The sequence below is a fragment of the Megalobrama amblycephala genome, linkage group LG7, assembly GCF_018812025.1.
Source record: "Megalobrama amblycephala isolate DHTTF-2021 linkage group LG7, ASM1881202v1, whole genome shotgun sequence".
NCBI lineage: Eukaryota > Metazoa > Chordata > Actinopteri > Cypriniformes > Xenocyprididae > Megalobrama > Megalobrama amblycephala.
In genome coordinates, this window is record NC_063050.1 from 10,993,750 (window position 1) to 11,013,620 (window position 19,871).

The 19,871-nt window shown below is 44.1% G+C and overlaps 1 protein-coding gene across 1 annotated transcript; it reads right to left on the minus strand.

Moving 5' to 3' along the window:
- Window positions 1–471: 471 nt before the first annotated feature.
- On the minus strand, window positions 472–19,310 carry LOC125271310 (B-cell receptor CD22-like). Its single transcript, XM_048195399.1, has 9 exons — window positions 19,235–19,310; window positions 18,286–18,630; window positions 17,939–18,187; window positions 16,029–16,286; window positions 15,321–15,578; window positions 14,265–14,522; window positions 863–1,105; window positions 682–784; window positions 472–607 (listed from the first exon to the last, which is right to left on the minus strand). Exons 1-9 carry the CDS (start codon window positions 19,293–19,295, stop codon window positions 487–489), a joined length of 1,896 nt encoding a protein of 631 aa, XP_048051356.1. The 5' UTR covers window positions 19,296–19,310; the 3' UTR covers window positions 472–486.
- Window positions 19,311–19,871: the final 561 nt, after the last annotated feature.

Sequence of the window (19,871 nt, forward strand, 5' to 3'; positions counted from 1 at the left end):
TATATATATATATATATATATATATATATATATATATATATATATATATATTAGGGCTGGGTGATATATCGCATGCGATTGTCACGCGCATTTCGTCAGTAAAGCCGGTTCCCTGATTACCGCTAAAACGCCATCACCTGCTTTCAAATGGAGCGGCATTTAATAGACAGAGCCGTAGTTTACTAACAAGCCACGCAATATCGCGTTCATTATCGAAGGCGATTCATCTGCGATATGAACGCGATATTGCGTGGCTTTTCCGTGAACTACGGCTCTGTCTATTAAATGCCGCTCCATTTGAAAGCAGGTGATGGCGATTTAGCGGTAATCAGGGAACCAGCTTTACTGACGAAATGCGCGTGCCAATCGCATGCGATATATCGCCCAGCCCTAAAATATATATATATATATATATATATATATATATATATGTCACTCTCTACATCATGTGTAACACCACCTGAGGGCGCTGTACATATATTTGTTTCAGTCTGAAACAGATAACAGCTGATCGATTGATTTTTTTGCTTCTGTAAAGTTGTTTGTGTCTGGATGATTTACCTGTTTCACTGTGAGATCTTCAGTTTTAACACTCCTTCGTTTCTTTCTGTTATAATGACAGACATTAACAGCTTATAGACAACTGTATTTGAAAATATGAATGTTGTTTGTGGTTCTCACATTATAAACAGTATGACGATGATAATGATGATGGCGAGGATGAAAAATGCTCCACATTCCACTGTGATCCCAAAAACTACATGCCAACTGGATCTATGATGCTCTGAAAGAGAGAAACATTATCAGTTAAGATGAACTGTCCAGACTGAAGAAAGTTATATACAGGTTTCCAAACCTTCACCTGTGACAGTTACAGTGTCTGATCTCTGAGATCCATGTTGATTGTGAGCCTGACAGTAGAAGCATCCACTCTGTAGTGCACTGAAACTCTGTCCAGATCCAACAGCTGAGCTTTCATTCTCCTTAAACCAGCTGAAGTTCAGAGCAGGAGGGTTTGAATCACTGCTGCAGATCAGAGTCACTGAATCTCCTGACACTGTTTCACCAGATCCAGTTATCAACACTGAGACGTTCCTGGGTGGATCTAATAACAGACAAAAGAAACTCTGTATTCATGTTTTAAATAGTTAAACCAATATTTTGTTTGTTACCACAGTGAATGAAACTTCATTAACTCACACATGACATTTAAAGTCACATTATCAGAGTATTTCTCTCCATGTTCATTGATGGATCTGCACTTGTATTCTCCACTGTCATCAGAGCTGATCTTTGAGATGCTGTAGATTCTTCCAGATCCTACAAACGTTCCTCCTTTAAACCAGCTGAAGTTCAGAGCAGGAGGGTTTGAATCACTGCTGCAGATCAGAGCCACTGAATCTCCTGACACTGTTTCACCAGATCCAGTTATCAACACTGAGACGTTCCTGGGTGGATCTAATAACAGACAAAAGAAACGTACTCAGTTACTAATGTAACCTCGGTTCCCTGAGATACGGAACGAGTACTGCGTATGGGGAAAAGTCTCCCTTTTTCCCCGTCACTGAAGCCTTTTTCAATAACGCAGTGTAACTGCATCATCATTGGTTCACTCATGAGAAGTTGTTGAACCAATGGCAGCGCGGTATAGCTGCGCGGCCTATGGCGACAAAGCGTGCGAATATTCCCGCCGAAAGGGGCGGGGTTTAGTGCTATATTAGCGGGCGTTTCGCCTTAGGATTTCAGGCCAATCAACTGAAGCGACGACCTTGAAGCCGCAGCCTCGTGGCACGGCAAGTAACGCAGTACTCGTTCCGTATCTCAGGGAACCGAGGTTACGTTAGTAACCGAGTACGTTCCCTTTCGATACTTCACTCGTACTGCGTATGGGGAACGAATTCAACCGTGCTGTGCCACGGCAGGGAACGACTGGACATGTTTGGGACGCCTAGGGGGGTACACGAAAATAATGAGAAGGCCGAAGCCGTCGAACCCATAGTTACACTACAAAAGGAGATTACTCCTGAACCGGTTTGAGGCGGGGCTCGAAGAGGCCGCTGCATCACACCGATAGGACCCAAGCTTGTAAAGTCGGAACGTCCAACTGGTAAAATCTGACAAAGGTGGACGGCGAGGACCAGCCGGCCGCCTCACAGATGTCTTTGATAGAAACTCCACTGGACCAGGCCCATGAAGAGGCCATACTCCTAGTGGAGTGAGCTCTAACTCCTATGGGGCATTCTGAACCCATGGAGGAGTAACAAAGAGCTATGGCGTCAACAATCCAACGCGAGAGCCGTTGCTTTGAGACCAGAGACCCTTTGGTGCGGCCGCCAAAGCAAACAAAGAGCTGATCTGATAGCCGAAAGGGCTGTGATCGCTCTACATAAGTTCTCAATGCCCTAACAGGGCAGAGCAACTCCAGCTCTTGCTCTTCTGACGAGACAGGGAGCGCAGAGAGGCAGATGACCTGTGCTCTGAACGGGGTCGAGAGCACCTTGGGGACGTAGCCATGCCTGGGTTTCAATACGACTTTAGAGTCGTTGGGCCCAAATTCAAGGCAAGCAGGGCTCACAGAGAGGGCCTGCAGATCGCCGACACGTTTTACCGATGCTAAAGCCAGTAGCAGAGCGGTCTTAAGCGTCAGGGGCTTGAGGTCAGCTGAGCACAGCGGCTCAAAGGGATGCCCTTTGAGAGCCCTAAGGACCATAGATAGGTCCCAGGTGGGAACAGTGAGGGGGCGAGGAGGATTCAATCGCCTAGCACCCCTCAAGAAACGCACCACTAGGCCGTTTCTCCCCACCGACTGGCCAGCGATAGGAGAGTGAAACGCTGCGATGGCTGCTACGTAAACTTTGAGCGTTGAAGGGCTCGCCCTGAATTCAAACGTTCTTGGAGAAAGGACAGTATCAGAGATACGTCACACTCCGCTGGATCTATGTTGCGTGAAGAGCACCAATCAACAAAGATTGACCATTTCTGGGCATAGAGACGTCTCGTAGACGGAGCTCTCGCCTGAGAGATGGTGTTCAACACGTCCCCGGGGAGGTTAACCGGCTCCCGTCGAGGGACCATAAGTGCAGAGCCCAAAGTTCTGGCTGTGGGTGCCAAATTGTCCTGTTCGCCTGAGAGAGAAGGTCTCGTCTCAGAGGAATAGGCCACGGGGCTCTCGTGGAGAGCCTGAACAGCTCTGAGGACCAAACCTGGCTCCTCCAGAGCGGGGCCACTAGGAGGACTCTGTGCTCGTCTTCCTTGATTCGTCTGATAACCTGAGGAATCAGAGCGATCGGGGGGAATGCGTAAAGAAGGGTGCTGGGCCAATGGTGGGCCAGCGCGTCGTCCTTCCTCGAGAAATAAGTTGGGCAATGAGAATTGTCTTCTGAGGCGAAGAGGTCGACCTCTGCCTTCCCGAAGAATTTCCATATTGTGAGAACCGTCTGGGGGTGGAGCATCCACTCGTCTGAGGGAACATTGCTCCGAGACAGCATATCTGCTCCCAGATTGGTTTTCCCAGGAATGTGTGTCGCCCTGAGCGACAGAAACCTGGGTAGAGCCCATTCCAGTGTGCATAAGCGGCTGGACGAAAGACCTCCCTGGTGATTTATGTACGACACCACCGTCATGCTGTCCGATTGGACTAGGACATGGCGTCCCGTCAGGTGAGCCTGAAAGAAGTGAAGGGCACGTATCACTGCCAGCATCTCTAGGCAGTTGATATGAAGATGGCTCTCCTCATGTGACCACGAGCCGAAGGCCGGTCTGCCCTCGCAAAGAGCGCCCCAACCCGAGTTGGATGCGTCCGTCGAGAGCACCGTCCTTCGCAACGCCGCCTGAAGGGGAGACTCATGCACTCGCAGTGCGGGCATGAAGCGTCGGTGAGCGCGGCTTCCGCATGGGGCTTACCCAGGCATCCAACGCACTCATCGTGTCCATAGTTGTCCTGCAGAGGGGCTCTGCAGGTGTCACAGGAGTGACGCGGCATTTGAAGCAACGCCGGCGCCGTGAAAACGGCGATTGGGGGGTTCTTTTAGAGCGGCGAGGACCGCGGAAGCTCTTTTAGAGCGGACGAATCCGCTAGGAATGCTCTTAGAGCGGTATAGAACCGCGAGGAAAACGCTCTCAGAGGGGGCGCCAGATGGCGGCAGGAGACGGCTGAGGCGGCGGCCGGAACAGGAAGCAGGCGGCGGGCGTCTTGAAGACGGCGCTCGGGGCAGTAGTCCACGAGGGCGCCAGCGCTGTAGTAGTCCGGCGGCTCAGCTGGGTCCACTGCGGGGCCTCTTCAACGGCGGCGAGAGCTGCTTCTTCCAGGCGGCGAGCTTCTTTGGCTTCAGCGCGGAGATCAGCGAAGAGATGTGTAGTCGTCGCTGAAGGAGAAAGGACTGAAATCCTATGGCGAAACGGCCGCTTATATAGCACTAAACCCCGCCCCTTTCGGCGGGAATATTCGCGCGCTTTGTCGCCATAGGCCGCGCAGCTATACCGCGCCGCCATTGGTTCAACAACTTCTCATGAGTGAACCAATGACGATGCAGTTACACTGCGTTATTGAAAAAGGCTTCAGTGACGGGGAAAAAGGGAGACTTTTCCCCATACGCAGTACGAGTGAAGTATCGAAAGGGAACTCTGTATTCATGTTTTAAATAGTTAAACCAATATTTTGTTTGTTACCACAGTGAATGAAACTTCATTAACTCACACATGACATTTAAAGTCACATTATCAGAGTATTTCTCTCCATGTTCATTGATGGATCTGCACTTGTATTCTCCACTGTCAGCAGACCTGATCTTTGAGATGCTGTAGATTCTTCCAGATCCTACAAACGTTCCTCCTTTAAACCAGCTGAAGTTCAGAGCAGGAGGGTTTGAATCACTGCTGCAGTTCAGAGTCACTGAATCTCCTGACACTGTTTCACCAGATCCAGTTATCAACACTGAGACGTTCCTGGGTGGATCTAATAACAGACAAAAGAAACTCTGTATTCATGTTTTAAATAGTTAAACCAATGTAAGAATTGAAATGGGAAGGTTTAAATAAAGTTAGATTGTACGCGAGATATCGCGAGCGTAATTAAATAAAGTTAGATTGTACGCGAGATATCGCGAGGATAAGGGGAGAACGAGAAGAGAGCGCGGGAGAGATGGTTCGGGAAGAACGCACATGGTAATCGGGTGGGACGATTCAGAGTCACAGTTAAAGAAATGTCGAAATAAACACTGAGTTCTGAGCACAGAAGTCTTGGTCTGACTCCTCTATCCGGTGGCCACAACAGATACAGAAAATAGCCAAGAACCCACGCATAATACTCGGTAAGCACGGATTCCTCAAGACACAAATCCGAGTATTACACTGGTGGCAGCGCTGGTTGGCTATTTATCTTTATGTTTTCTGTACGGACATTTTCTGCTTGACTGTGAACAATGTAAAATAGCCACATCAACCTGCAGGCACGTTTATATTGTCCATAATATTTTACGAGCTATATTTTTTGCAAGTTCGGATTACGTGCGATTTTTTTTTTTTTTTTCTCCCCCCCTCTCTCCGTTGCTCGCACACAAAATGTCTGATGATGGAAATGATATCGTGGAGCTGCCGCAACCACAGAACGCGATGGCTGGTACAACTTCACATGTGCCCTTCAAAATTGATCTTCCTGCCCCCTTTTCGGGCGATAACGCTGAACCGTTTGGCTTATGGATACAGAGGTTTGAAGTTGCACTTAACGTCTCTGCCACACCACCAGATAAAGCTAAACTTCTTCCTGCTAAGCTTACAGGACCTGCATTTGCATATTGGCAGTCTCTCTCCCCTGCTGTTAAAGCGGACTATGATCTGACTAAGGCCAGTTTAAGTGCTGTTTTTGGGCGTGCAACATTTTTGGCCACGTTCCAAACGTATTTGAATGCTCGTCCCCGCAAACCTCAGGAGCCTCTCGAAGTTTATGCAGCTGAGCTCACCAGCTTAGTGACTGAAGCTTTTCCTCAGTATGACGTCACGGCTCGAAATTGTGAGATTTTTCGTAGATTCGTTACTGGCTTAGATCCTGCACTTCAATTGAAAATACATGAACACGGAGCAGTAACTTTGGACAGTGCTTTAAAAATAGCCAGTCAATGTGAACGTGCACAGTTGGCCATCAGCGTAGCCAATTCAACAACTATCATGCCAGTGACTGTGCATCAGCAACCCTCGTCTGCATCAGCAACGCCCATCGCTGATTTGGCATCGGCCATCGCTGATCTCCGGATGGATCTGCATACTTTACGCCAGTCCCACCAGCGTCGGACTGACGAACGTCTGGACTTGCTCTCACAACAGATCAACGACCTTCAGGGCCGGCCCTAGCTTTGATGGGGCCCTAAGCAGAATTTCATTTGGGGGCCCCTCGGTTCAAATAACTTATGATAAACAGTATCTTTTTATATAAAAAATAAATGTAAATGTATAGAATGGACAATGTTTAAATAAATACTTAAATAATTACATAAAATGAACAGTTTAGATGGACCTGTAAGAACTGAAGATAACAATAATAAATATATTATTAACATTAAAGGGATAGTTCACCAAAAATGAAAATTCTGTCATCATTTACTCACTCTCATATTGTTCCAAACCTGTATGAGTTTCTTTCTTCTGTTGAACACAAAATAAAAGAAGATATTTTGAAAAAGCCACCAACTGTTTGGTTATGCCCACATTCTTCAAAATATCTTATTTTATTTTGTGTTCAGCAGAAGAAAGAAATTAATACAGGTTTGGAACAATATGAGAGTGAGTAAAATTAATGATGACAGAATTTTCATTTTTGGGTGAACTATCCCTTTAAGGACAAGGGCTCGGAAGCATGCCTTCTCCATCGTTTTTGTTTCTTGTTCTCTTGGTGTATATTCTGAACTATGTTGCAGTGGTGGATCCATTATTTTTCTGCTCGGATCCTGCTTAGTGAATAAAAAGCAGTTGCAAATGATGTACAAAATACACATCCCACACATCTTTGCATCAATAAAATGCGCAACACTTTATATTTTACTACCAAATTATATGTATTAATTAATTTAACTTGCAGTCGTATGTTTTCCTTGACATCTCACGATTTCGGGGCATGTGATGTTCCAAACATAATGCATGATGGGATACACTTGGCCTCGAATACAGCTCAGAAGCGGTATTCAAGGTAGTGTGGGTTTAGTGTGCACTAAAGGCACTACACTTGGGCATTTTTAGATATGGGACAGTCTTGCGCACTTACTCGCGTGCGCGAGCTCTCAAGTGGCCAAGACCGCAAGTGTGGGTATTTGGACAAGGCATTTGAAGGACGCGCGGACGCGACTGCGCGCGAGACGCGTCCGAGCGCGGAAAGTGAAGTATACCCGGGGCTTTAGGCTTCTGTTTCTTTAAGACCGGAACGCATCCGATTTTCTCTCAACTGATTACTTTCACTTTAGACATAACCAACTCTGTGTATATGACAGTATTAGTGCAGATGCAAAAGATAAAGTCCACTAATCGGAGGCTGTTTGACAGGCTTTTAGTGTGCGCGCGTGCTTCTGGTTAAGAACAAAACGCGAATGAAATGTTTAACCCGGCAATGCTTTAAACTTTAAAGCACATGAAAATAATGAACTTTTGTGATTGCGAATAAGTGCAGTGTCCTGTGAGTGAGTGTAACATATGTTGCAAATGAACGTCAAGTTTTACAGTATTGAGACGGATGCGTCAGAACTGCAACTGATAGAATGCGCAATGTCAAAATCAAGCTGTCATTTAATTTGCTCTTGGGGGCCCCCTGGTGGCGGCGGGGCCCTAAGAAGCTGCTTAGTTCGCTTATAGGGAGGGCCGGCTCTGACGACCTTCAGCACAAGGTGACAGACACCACACACGCCTGTGCAGCTGTTGACTACAACATAACACCACGGACTCGCCAGCCTGAGTGGGACGACCATCACTATCGTCGTCAGGACTGCCGCTGCCCATCACAGCACCTGCAGAGAGGACGACGACAACAATCTTATGATGACTACAGCCCCTCGCCACGCCGCCGCTCTATTGATGACCGCAATACATCTTATGAAGATCCCCGTCATCAAAGCCGTCGCAGCTATTCTCCCCCTCCCCTGTGTTGTGAGTCGCACGCACCATATCATACACATTTTGATCAACATAGCCCCCATAGACACAATTATACACACCCTAAACCAGACCGCTGCCCCTCGAGAGAGCGCCAGCCCCATTCCGTCTATGATGACAGACCACACACCACTCGCTCGCCCTCACCAACTTCACATTACAGACAGTTTAGTTATCGCACCCACAGCTCACCATCACCACCCCCCAATTACAAACAGCCACAACGTTCTCATACATCCCCTACCCGCCATGTACATTTCTCTTCAGTTAAAGGAGATACAGCCCCTCCTTCGCCACATCAGGGAAACGAGTAGAAGCTGTCATTCGGGGACCAAATGTCAGCTCCAACACACTCAATGGTCCACTCTGATAATATGCACTATACATCCACCCCACCTACACCATTCATTCAAGTTACGCTGGCTGGCACCGAAATCTACGCTCTTGTCGATACCGGTTCAGGTTTATCCCTTATTACCGACGACTGTCGTAGATCGATCCCAGCCTTGGCATCTCAACCTATTAGCAAGTCATTCGTGTTGGCCTCCTCAGTCACTGGGCAACCATTAGACATACTGGGTTCTGTAACAGCCCTTGTGCATATTGGGGATGCCACATTTTCTCACATTTTTCACATAACACGAACAGCAACCCATCCGGTGCTTATCGGATGGGATTTCATGGTCAAACATGCAGTTACGGTCGATATACCACACAAACAGCTGCGATTGTATGACACTGCAGTATGTCTTTCACCACCACAGTCATTCATTCCAGTACAGAGTGCAGCGATCACTATCGCACAGGTAACAGTGCCGCCAATGTCAGAAATGACAGTCTCAGTTTCTATTAAAGATGGTGCTGTCGCAAATCCCTTCACAGACTCATTTGTAGGTATTTTGGAGCCTCAGTCTCCCCAGGCTGTGTCCTTAGGCATCGCACGCACTCTAACTACAATTCAAAATGGTAGAGGCATTGTTAGGGTCGTTAATCCGACAAGTCAGCCGGTCTCTTTGGGGGCGGGATGCCCCGTAGGCCAATTTTTCTCCATAACGGGAAAAACACAGGACGAATACGTGTTAGTTTCATCTGTAACCACCTCCGCTGATGACACACACACTGTTCAAGACATGCTTTTAGCGGACACCTGCTTAAACGCTGACCAGCAGTCGTTGCTGAAGGATTTGCTGACTGAATTTTCTGACATTTTTAGTTCACATCCACATGACTATGGAAAGACCTGATTTAGTCACACACACCATTAACACAGGAGATGCTGCACCAATCAAACTGCGGCCATATCGCACTTCACCAGCGACGCAGAACATTCTACGACAAGAGGTGTCTAGACTTTTGGAGCGTGATATCATTGAGGAGTCGCATAGCCCATGGTCAGCTCCGGTTGTTCTCGTTCGAAAGAAAGACGGTACACACCGGTTCTGTGTGGACTATAGAAGACTCAATGCGGTCACGATCAAAGACTCACACCCTCTTCCTCGGGTCGACGACACTCTAGATAGGCTGTCTGGGGCACAAATGTTCAGCACAATTGATTTGACTGCGGGTTATTGGCAAATACCCCTTAGCCCTGCAGACAAAGAAAAAACAGCGTTTTCGACAGGCGCAGGGACTTTATCAATTTCGTATGATGCCCATGGGTATATCAAATGCACCACCTAGCTTTCAGCGCTTGATGGAGTTGGTGCTCCGTGGTCTTCATTGGAGCATTTGCTTGATCTATCTAGACGACATAATCGTTTACAGCGCAGACTTCGCACAACATCTGAAACACTTGCGCGAAGTCTTCGGACGCTTTCGTTCGGCCGGACTTAAACTCAAGCCGTCTAAATGCCATCTGGCACGCTCCTCTGTAACGTTTTTGGGCCATTGTGTCTCCAGCGCTGGAGTTGAGCCTGACCCATCAAACATCGAGAAGGTTAAGACGTGGCCAATTCCAACGTCTGCCACGCAGGTCAGGGCTTTCTTAGGCTTATGTTCGTATTACCGAAGGTTTATCAGAAACTTTGCTCATACAGCAGAACCTTTACACCGGTTAACACACAAGGGTGTTACGTTCACTTGGTCAGTTCAGGCAGACGAATCATTTCGCGTCTTAAAGGAAGCATTGACATCGCCGCCTATTATGGCTTTTCCAAACCTTTCAATACCTTTTCTACTTTACACAGACGCGTCCCTGTATTCAGTCGGCTCTGTCCTCTCCCAACAAGTGGATGGCAAGGAGCATGTTATTGCGTATGCCAGCCACGTGCTGTCAGCATCGGAAAGGAAATGGTCCACTTTCGATCGAGAATTATTCGCCATTGTGTGGTCGGTGCGTCATTTCCGCCACTACCTTGCGTGCCACCCATTTACTATCATCACTGACCACAAGCCTTTGGTTGGACTCAAAAAGCTCCCTTTGGACCACGATCCAACGGGTAGACGTGCACGTTGGGCGGTCGAATTAGACCTTTATGATTGGTGCGTGCACCACCGCGATGGTGCCAAACACTTAAACGCAGATGCTATGTCTCGCCGGCCACAGGTTGAGGGTTTTCAACATGATATTGGCAATGAACAGGAGTCCGCCACGTCTTCGGTCGCAACACAGACCCCATTGTTCGATCCACAGTCAAACCCAGTGTTGACATCTGCGCAGACACCACAGACAGATGTTAATCCTCTTGTGATCACGCCTGTTCCAAATTATGTCACAGCGAACCTTATCCAAATTCAAAGTGACTGGAAAGTCGCAGAACAACAACGGTCCTGACTCTGACTTAGCCACCGTCCTCTCATGGGTAGAAGCGGGACACAAGCCCCCTTTGTGGAAGCTCAGGAATGCGTCACCATACGTTAGGAAATTGTGGTCACAATTCAGTCGTTTAACTCTACACGGAAAATGTCTTGTGGTAGACTGTCGCGCACCCCGCCTGCTGATGACGTCCTCCAAATTATCATTCCGACGTCTTTGGTTCCAGACATACTGATCCATGTTCACGGCAATCCTTCAGTTGGTCACTACGGCCATGCAAAAACTCTGAATAGGGCTAGACGATTCTTTTATTGGCCTTACATGTCAGCAGACATTTCTAAACATTGTTCCCGATGCGTGGCCTGTCAGTCACGGCGTTCACCTGTCCCCGACCACAGGCTCCGCTTATGTCCATATCTCCCGATCGACCATTCGAAATCGTTGCTGCAGACATAACTGAGCTACCTCCATCGACTAAAGGCAACCGTTATGTCTTAGTGATGATGGACTTGTACACTAAATTTGTAAATCTGTATCCTTTGAAAGACCAGACAGCTATCTCAGTGGCAGGTTGCATTTTTGATCATTATATACCTGCAACATGGGGTTCCAGATGCCTTGCACTCCGACCAAGGCAGACAATTCGAATCTGACCTCATTAAAAATCTCTGTAAGTTAATGGACATTAAAAAGCTCCGCACATCTCCCTACCACGCTCAATGTGACGGTGCTGTGGAGCGCTTCAACCGCACCTTAAAAGATGAGCTCGCCAAATACCTCTTTGAGTCTGGTAGGGAATGGGACGAACACCTCCCACATGTCGCATTAGCTTACAACACCACCAATCATTCCAGTACCGGGTTCACGCCATTCTTTTTAGCGCATGGCCGCGAGGCCCGCGTTCCCTTGGACGCGCTGTTTCAAGATGGCACCTCTGTCACTTCAGCCACCACGGGCACGCCCGTAGCATTTGCTAACTCACTACGACAGAGATTGTCCGCTGCTTATCGGTCAGCAACCGCCTTCCGGGACAAAGCGCAAGGACAACAACGACATTACTATGATCGTCATGTTAAGTACACCCCTTACAAGGCGGGTGACTTGGTACTCATTGATGACCCTGCCAACAAGCATAATAAACTGCGTCCTCGCTGGGTAGGTCCTTATGAGGTTTTACATTCAATAACACCCCCTGGTAGTCTTACCCCCGTGGATTTTGCTGTTCGTGATACCTCCAAACCACATGCAAAAACCAAAGTCATTCATTATAACCGTATGAAGCCATACATCACCGATCACTCACAAACACACACACCTCCCTCACCTCAGTCAATCGCAAAACCAAACACCCTGAACACGCTATCAGGTCTCCTCCCACCCCATGTTACCCCAATGACCCCTGAACCTTCCACTGGACCCTCCAAGCCAGGTTTGCCGCCAGTACGTCAACCTTTGGCGCAGAACGGCCCTTTACCGGATGTTTCAATGGACAACGCTAGAGACATTTTACCTACACCCTCCTTGGTACAGCCCCCCCAGATTCCAACTTCAATGGTAGTGGGAATACCCACTGGGGCACCAGGGTCCCCTGTTACACCGTCATCCACACCACACGTACGTCCAAGGTTACGTCGAATGCCGGCCTACTTAAAAGACTTTCAATTGTACTAAGTGGCGTACTTTGAATGCATGTGACTTGTTTCTGCTATTATACTGTATGCATAGCATAATGGGTATTTTGTAAGTTGTTTAACAGTATAATGGGTTCATTGTTCTCATGGTTATACAGCAGAGTGTATAAAAAAATAAATAAATAAATAAATAAATAAAAAGTAAGTTGGTTATATGCACTGTTAACAGCATGTTCTCTTATGGGGGTTTGTGTCGACATACATTAGAAATGAGGACATTTCTTATAGGAAGGGGAGTAATATGTAAGAATTGAAATGGGAAGGTTTAAATAAAGTTAGATTGTACGCGAGATATCGCGAGCGTAATTAAATAAAGTTAGATTGTACGCAAGATATCGCGAGGATAAGGGGAGAACGAGAAGAGAGCGCGGGAGAGATGGTTCGGGAAGAACGCACATGGTAATCGGGTGGGACGATTCAGAGTCACAGTTAAAGAAATGTCGAAATAAACACTGAGTTCTGAGCACAGAAGTCTTGGTCTGACTCCTCTATCCGGTGGCCACAACAGATACAGAAAATAGCCAAGAACCCACGCATAATACTCGGTAAGCACGGATTCCTCAAGACACAAATCCGAGTATTACACCAATATTTTGTTTGTTACCACAGTGAATGAAACTTCATTAACTCACACATGACATTTAAAGTCACATTATCAGAGTATTTCTCTCCATGTTCATTGATGGATCTGCACTTGTATTCTCCACTGTCATCAGAGCTGATCTTTGAGATGCTGTAGATTCTTCCAGATCCTACAAACGTTCCTCCTTTAAACCAGCTGAAGTTCAGAGCAGGAGGGTTTGAATCACTGCTGCAGATCAGAGTCACTGAATCTCCTGACACTGTTTCACCAGATCCAGTTATCAACACTGAGACGTTCCTGGGTGGATCTAATAACAGACAAAAGAAACTCTGTATTCATGTTTTAAATAGTTAAACCAATATTTTGTTTGTTACCACAGTGAATGAAACTTCATTAACTCACACATGACATTTAAAGTCACATTATCAGAGTATTTCTCTCCATGTTCATTGATGGATCTGCACTTGTATTCTCCACTGTCATCAGAGCTGATCTTTGAGATGCTGTAGATTCTTCCAGATCCTACAAACGTTCCTCCTTTAAACCAGCTGAAGTTCAGAGCAGGAGGGTTTGAATCACTGCTGCAGATCAGAGTCACTGAATCTCCTGACACTGTTTCACCAGATCCAGTTATCAACACTGAGACGTTCCTGGGTGGATCTAATAACAGACAAAAGAAACTCTGTATTCATGTTTTAAATAGTTAAACCAATATTTTGTTTGTTACCACAGTGAATGAAACTTCATTAACTCACACATGACATTTAAAGTCACATTATCAGAGTATTTCTCTCCATGTTCATTGATGGATCTGCACTTGTATTCTCCACTGTCATCAGAGCTGATCTTTGAGATGCTGTAGATTCTTCCAGATCCTACAAACGTTCCTCCTTTAAACCAGCTGATTTCTGCAGGAGGGTTTGAATCACTGCTGCAGATCAGAGTCACTGAATCTCCTGACACTGTTTCACCAGATCCAGTTATCAACACTGAGACGTTCCTGGGTGGATCTAATAACAGACAAAAGAAACTCTGTATTCATGTTTTAAATAGTTAAACCAATATTTTGTTTGTTACCACAGTGAATGAAACTTCATTAACTCACACATGACATTTAAAGTCACATTATCAGAGTATTTCTCTCCATGTTCATTGATGGATCTGCACTTGTATTCTCCACTGTCATCAGAGCTGATCTTTGAGATGCTGTAGATTCTTCCAGATCCTACAAACGTTCCTCCTTTAAACCAGCTGAAGTTCAGAGCAGGAGGGTTTGAATCACTGCTGCAGATCAGAGTCACTGAATCTCCTGACACTGTTTCACCAGATCCAGTTATCAACACTGAGACGTTCCTGGGTGGATCTAATAACAGACAAAAGAAACTCTGTATTCATGTTTTAAATAGTTAAACCAATATTTTGTTTGTTACCACAGTGAATGAAACTTCATTAACTCACACATGACATTTAAAGTCACATTATCAGAGTATTTCTCTCCATGTTCATTGATGGATCTGCACTTGTATTCTCCACTGTCATCAGAGCTGATCTTTGAGATGCTGTAGATTCTTCCAGATCCTACAAACGTTCCTCCTTTAAACCAGCTGATTTCTGCAGGAGGGTTTGAATCACTGCTGCAGATCAGAGTCACTGAATTTCCTGACACTATTTCACCAGATCCAGTTATCAACACTGAGACGTTCCTGGGTGGATCTAATAACAGACAAAAGAAACTCTGTATTCATGTTTTAAATAGTTAAACCAATATTTTGTTTGTTACCACAGTGAATGAAACTTCATTAACTCACACATGACATTTAAAGTCACATTATCAGAGTATTTCTCTCCATGATCATTGATGGATCTGCACTTGTATTCTCCACTGTCATCAGAGCTGATCTTTGAGATGCTGTAGATTCTTCCAGATCCTACAAACGTTCCTCCTTTAAACCAGCTGAAGTTCAGAGCAGGAGGGTTTGAATCACTGCTGCAGATCAGAGTCACTGAATCTCCTGACACTGTTTCACCAGATCCAGTTATCAACACTGAGACGTTCCTGGGTGGATCTAATAACAGACAAAAGAAACTCTGTATTCATGTTTTAAATAGTTAAACCAATATTTTGTTTGTTACCACAGTGAATGAAACTTCATTAACTCACACATGACATTTAAAGTCACATTATCAGAGTATTTCTCTCCATGTTCATTGATGGATCTGCACTTGTATTCTCCACTGTCATCAGATCTGATCTTTGAGATGCTGTAGATTCTTCCAGATCCTACAAACGTTCCTCCTTTAAACCAGCTGAAGTTCAGAGCAGGAGGGTTTGAATCACTGCTGCAGATCAGAGTCACTGAATCTCCTGACACTATTTCACCAGATGGACTGATGGACCCTGAGACGTTCCTGGGAGGGTCTAAAATGGACAAAATAAACTATATTCATATTTTGAGATTGTTAATCCACTAGTTTGTTTGTTGAAGCATTATTAACTCACACATGATGTTTAAAGTCACAGCATCAGAGTATTTCTCTCCATGTTTGTTTCTGGATCTGCACTTGTATTCTCCACTGTCATCAGAGCTGATCTTTGAGATGTTGAAGATTCTTCCAGATCCTACAAATGTTCCTCCTTTAAACCAGCTGATTTCTGCAGGAGGGTTTGAATCACTGCTGCAGATCAGAGTCACTGAATCTCCTGACACTATTTCACCAGATCCATTTATCAACACTGAGACGATCCTGGAAGGGTCTAATAACAATCACCAAATTATTTAAGACCTCTTACACATTTTTTAAAATTACAAATATAAACTGAATTCATCAAAACAAAGAATTAACATCTTATGTTTTATAAGAAACTCACACATGACATTTAAAGTCAAATTATCAGAGTATTTCTCTCCATGTTCATTGATGGATCTGCACTTGTATTCTCCACTGTCATCAGAGCTGATCTTTGAGATGCTGAAGATTCTTCCAGATCCTACAATCGTTCCTCCTTTAAACCAGCTGAAGTTCAGAGCAGGAGGGTTTGAATCACTGCTGCAGATCAGAGTCACTGAATCTCCTGACAATATTTCACCAGATGGACTGATGGACACTGAGACGCTCTTTGGAGGGTCTAAAAGGGACAAAAAATAAATTCTTATGTAACGAAGCGTCGGGACTCAGGCAGGGATCCAATTGCAAGCTTTTATTAAGAGTGAGCATGGTCATACAGGCAGGGTCAAACGGGAACAAACAGTAACAGCAAAGGACAGGCAGAGACGTGGTCAGGATACAGGCAATGATCAGGACAGGCAGATATCACTCACAGGTCATTATACAAAGCACAGGTCAGGGGTAAGCAGCAGAGGATCGTGAACAGGTAACAGGCAGGAACGGTAACAGACAGACAGACTGGATAATAACGCTTAGAATTGCACACAAGGTAAACAAGACTTCACGATGAGGTGGTGTGTGTGAGTCCTTTATAGTCCAGATGATGTGCTAAGCTGTATGTGGCGACAGGTGATTGGTGTGGAGTGTGTGCATGTGACTGGCAGAGAGAATGATGGGAAATGTAGTCCGGGAACTGACAGGAACTGACGGTGATCATGACACCTTAAATCATCTCATTCAAATATAATATCCAGTTTTTAAAAAGTAAAATGAATCCCCAGATAGCAAGCAATGATCGAAATAATGTTAAATCAATGTTAATGTGTCAATGGTAACAGGATTGAATCAAAATCACTTTTGCACCTGCAATTAATGTTGAAAAAATGTTGAATATTCAACATAAAATAAATAGTAATGGCATTGAATCAATGTGATGTTGGTTCAACATCATTCTTACACTCTCAGAAAATGAAGCACAACTACAACTGACTTAAAACCACACATTTTTCTACATTTACATTTTTGGTCTCATAAAGCAGAGTAGTTTACTAATCTTGTTCTTGAACAACACTGATTATTTGTTATTAAAATATTATATTCACCAATAATACTTTCTTGCCACAGATCATGTTCTGAATTTATTTTAAACACATTATGGGAAAAAATATTTTGTCACACACAAACATCAAGAATCAACATATGAATCTCAACAATGGTGACATGCTTCATGCCGCAATGCATGATGGGAGCCACCATAGTATACAACACATGACTCCCAGCATGCATTGCGGCATGAAGCATGTCACCATTTTTGAGATTCATATGTTGATTTTTGATGTTTGTGTGTCTAAAATTTTTTTGCTTTTTAAGAGTCAAAATGTCTGATCTGTGCTAAGAAAGTGTTGTTGAATATAATCTATTAAAAACAAATGCACTATTTTGCTCAAGAGTACAATTAGTAAATGATTTTGTCATCACCAGATCATCTTTGTTGTTAATGTTTTTTTTTTTAAACAAAGTCACACAAAAAGCCAAGAGTCGAACTGCCCAACTAAAGGAAACACTACACAATATTTTCAATAAAACATCAACATCTAAACTCTGTTAATTCTCAAAAAGAACTTCTGCTGAAATCTTGAGAGATTTATTGTCTTCTTTTATCTTCAGTTGATTTCATGCTGTGGCTTTAAGTCAGTTGTAGCTGAGTTTCATTTCCTGAGAGTGCAAGAATGATGTTGAACCAACATCAATGTCATTTCCATTGATTTTTTGTTGAAATTTCAACATTTTTTCAATATTAATTGAGGGTGCAAAAGTGGTATTGATTCAATGCGATTAACATTGACACATTAACATTGGTTTAACATTGCTTGTTCTGGGATCTGTACTCACACGTGACATTGAGCTGAACAGCAGGAGAGATGTGATTGTGTCCGTGTACAGCACAGCTATATCTGCCTGCATCCTCTCTTCTGACTGACTGCAGCAGGAGTTCATTGTTTCTGTCTCTTCTCTCAGTTAATGGCTGTGAGTTTCTGTACCAGATGAATGTTGCTCTGTCAGTCAGAGTGCAGCTGCTTTTACATGTCAGACGGACTGAATCTCCCTCTGTCACTCTCTCAGGAGACTCCACCTGAAGATCTGAACACAACACACACATTATATCTAGTGCTGCTGTCATACACTGATTATTATTCAACATAATGCACAGAAAAAGAGAGAAACCTCATGAAAGTCACCTGTGACATTAAGAGTCACTCCTGGTTTACCAAGCCATTTGTCTTTATCAGTGATGAATCTGAAATAGTACTCGTGTGAATCGTTCAGTGTCACATGACTCAGTCTGATGGTGCAGTTCTGCTGTTTATCTCCCAGATACTGAAGCCTCTGACTGTATTCAGTGTCATTAGACAGATCTGGAAACTCTTCTGTTTCCTTTTTATCTTTTGTTTTTGTCCAGAACACTCTCATGATCTGATATCCAGTAGGGTATTTATAAGTGCAGTTCATTATCACTGATGAGTCCTTTAGTGCACAGATGTGTGAAGGACTGTAACTCACACCCCAATCAGCACTAGAAACCCCTGAAACACAGAATTCATCAAGATGAACGTGTTGTTTTATCAGTTACACCGGACCATGTCAGAGTTCATAATAGTGTTTTTTCCGTGACCCAGTTTCCTAGTGTGTCTGATTATTGATTACATTCACCTGTTCAGTTAATTATCCTATCTGTTCTCCTTATTTAAGCCCAGTGTTTCCTGTGTTCTTGGTCTGGTGTCGTCTTTATTATGTGGATGTTTTTGCCTGTGTTCCTTCATTTCTATTGTGTGGATTTATTAAAGTGGACATATTCCTGAACTCTTCCTGTTAGCAGCCACCCGTCATGTACGTAAACTCGGGAAATCATATGAATACTTTTATTACATGAAAATGACACATCATATGTATAACAGCAATCTTCCCAAAACCTAATGATTGTGATAAATGATTTCAGTTCTTCATGATCTTTGATGGAAGACGTTGCAGAAATAAACACAGAGACAAACTGTGAAACCTAGTAAAGAAATCAGACACAAACAACATGCAGCACTATAAAATATTCAAACACATGACAATTAAGACAATAAATGATTGATCAGTGAATATACTGTAGAGTGAAGTGTTGCTGTAACATCAGAGACTCACTGTGAATCATGAGCAGAAAGATCAGAGGAAGAGGAGGAGCCATTCTGACTGACATCACCATAGCAACACCTACAACAACCAATAAACATCAGTTACTGCACCTACAATATTATGATGTAAACATCTCTCTCTACATATTTAAATGGATCATAACATATATTTTTCATTTAATTCCAATCCAAGTATGTTTAATTTTAACAAAATAAAGTGAAAAGACCTTTTTTTCAATAAGAAGGTACAGTATCTGTTCTCTCTCTCTCTCTCTCTCTCTCTCTCTCTCTCATTAAATGAGTGATTCACAATTTGTCATCAACTATTAGTCTGCTGAGTATTGAGGAGGTTTCTCATAATCAAATGTCATGGATCACTATAGACTCCAAATCACAATATTGCCAACATTTACAATAAAACAAGCAACAAGAACAAGAAAAAAGCAATTAAATAATGACATTTACAAATGATTTACAACAGTAATGTGATGAATGAGGTAAAAACAGAGAAATATGTAATAGTTTTACCGTGTTTCAGTGAGTCTCTTGTCCATCAGATGTGAAATGATGAAAACAGAAACTAAAACATGTTTGCTCTGCAGAGGAAGCAGGACGTCAGATAAGTTTCCTGCTGAACTATATAATGT

Bases quoted from the DNA above. Each gene is read 5' to 3' on its own strand.
- LOC125271310 (XM_048195399.1), bottom strand. From the start codon at position 19,295: ATGGTGATGTCAGTCAGAATGGCTCCTCCTCTTCCTCTGATCTTTCTG. The intron at 16,287-17,938 runs GTGAGTACAGAT...TGTCCCTTTTAG, and splicing joins TGTTCAGCTCAATGTCACGT to ACCCTCCAAAGAGCGTCTCA. The intron at 15,579-16,028 runs GTGAGTTTCTTA...TGTCCATTTTAG, and splicing joins TTTGACTTTAAATGTCATGT to ACCCTCCCAGGAACGTCTCA.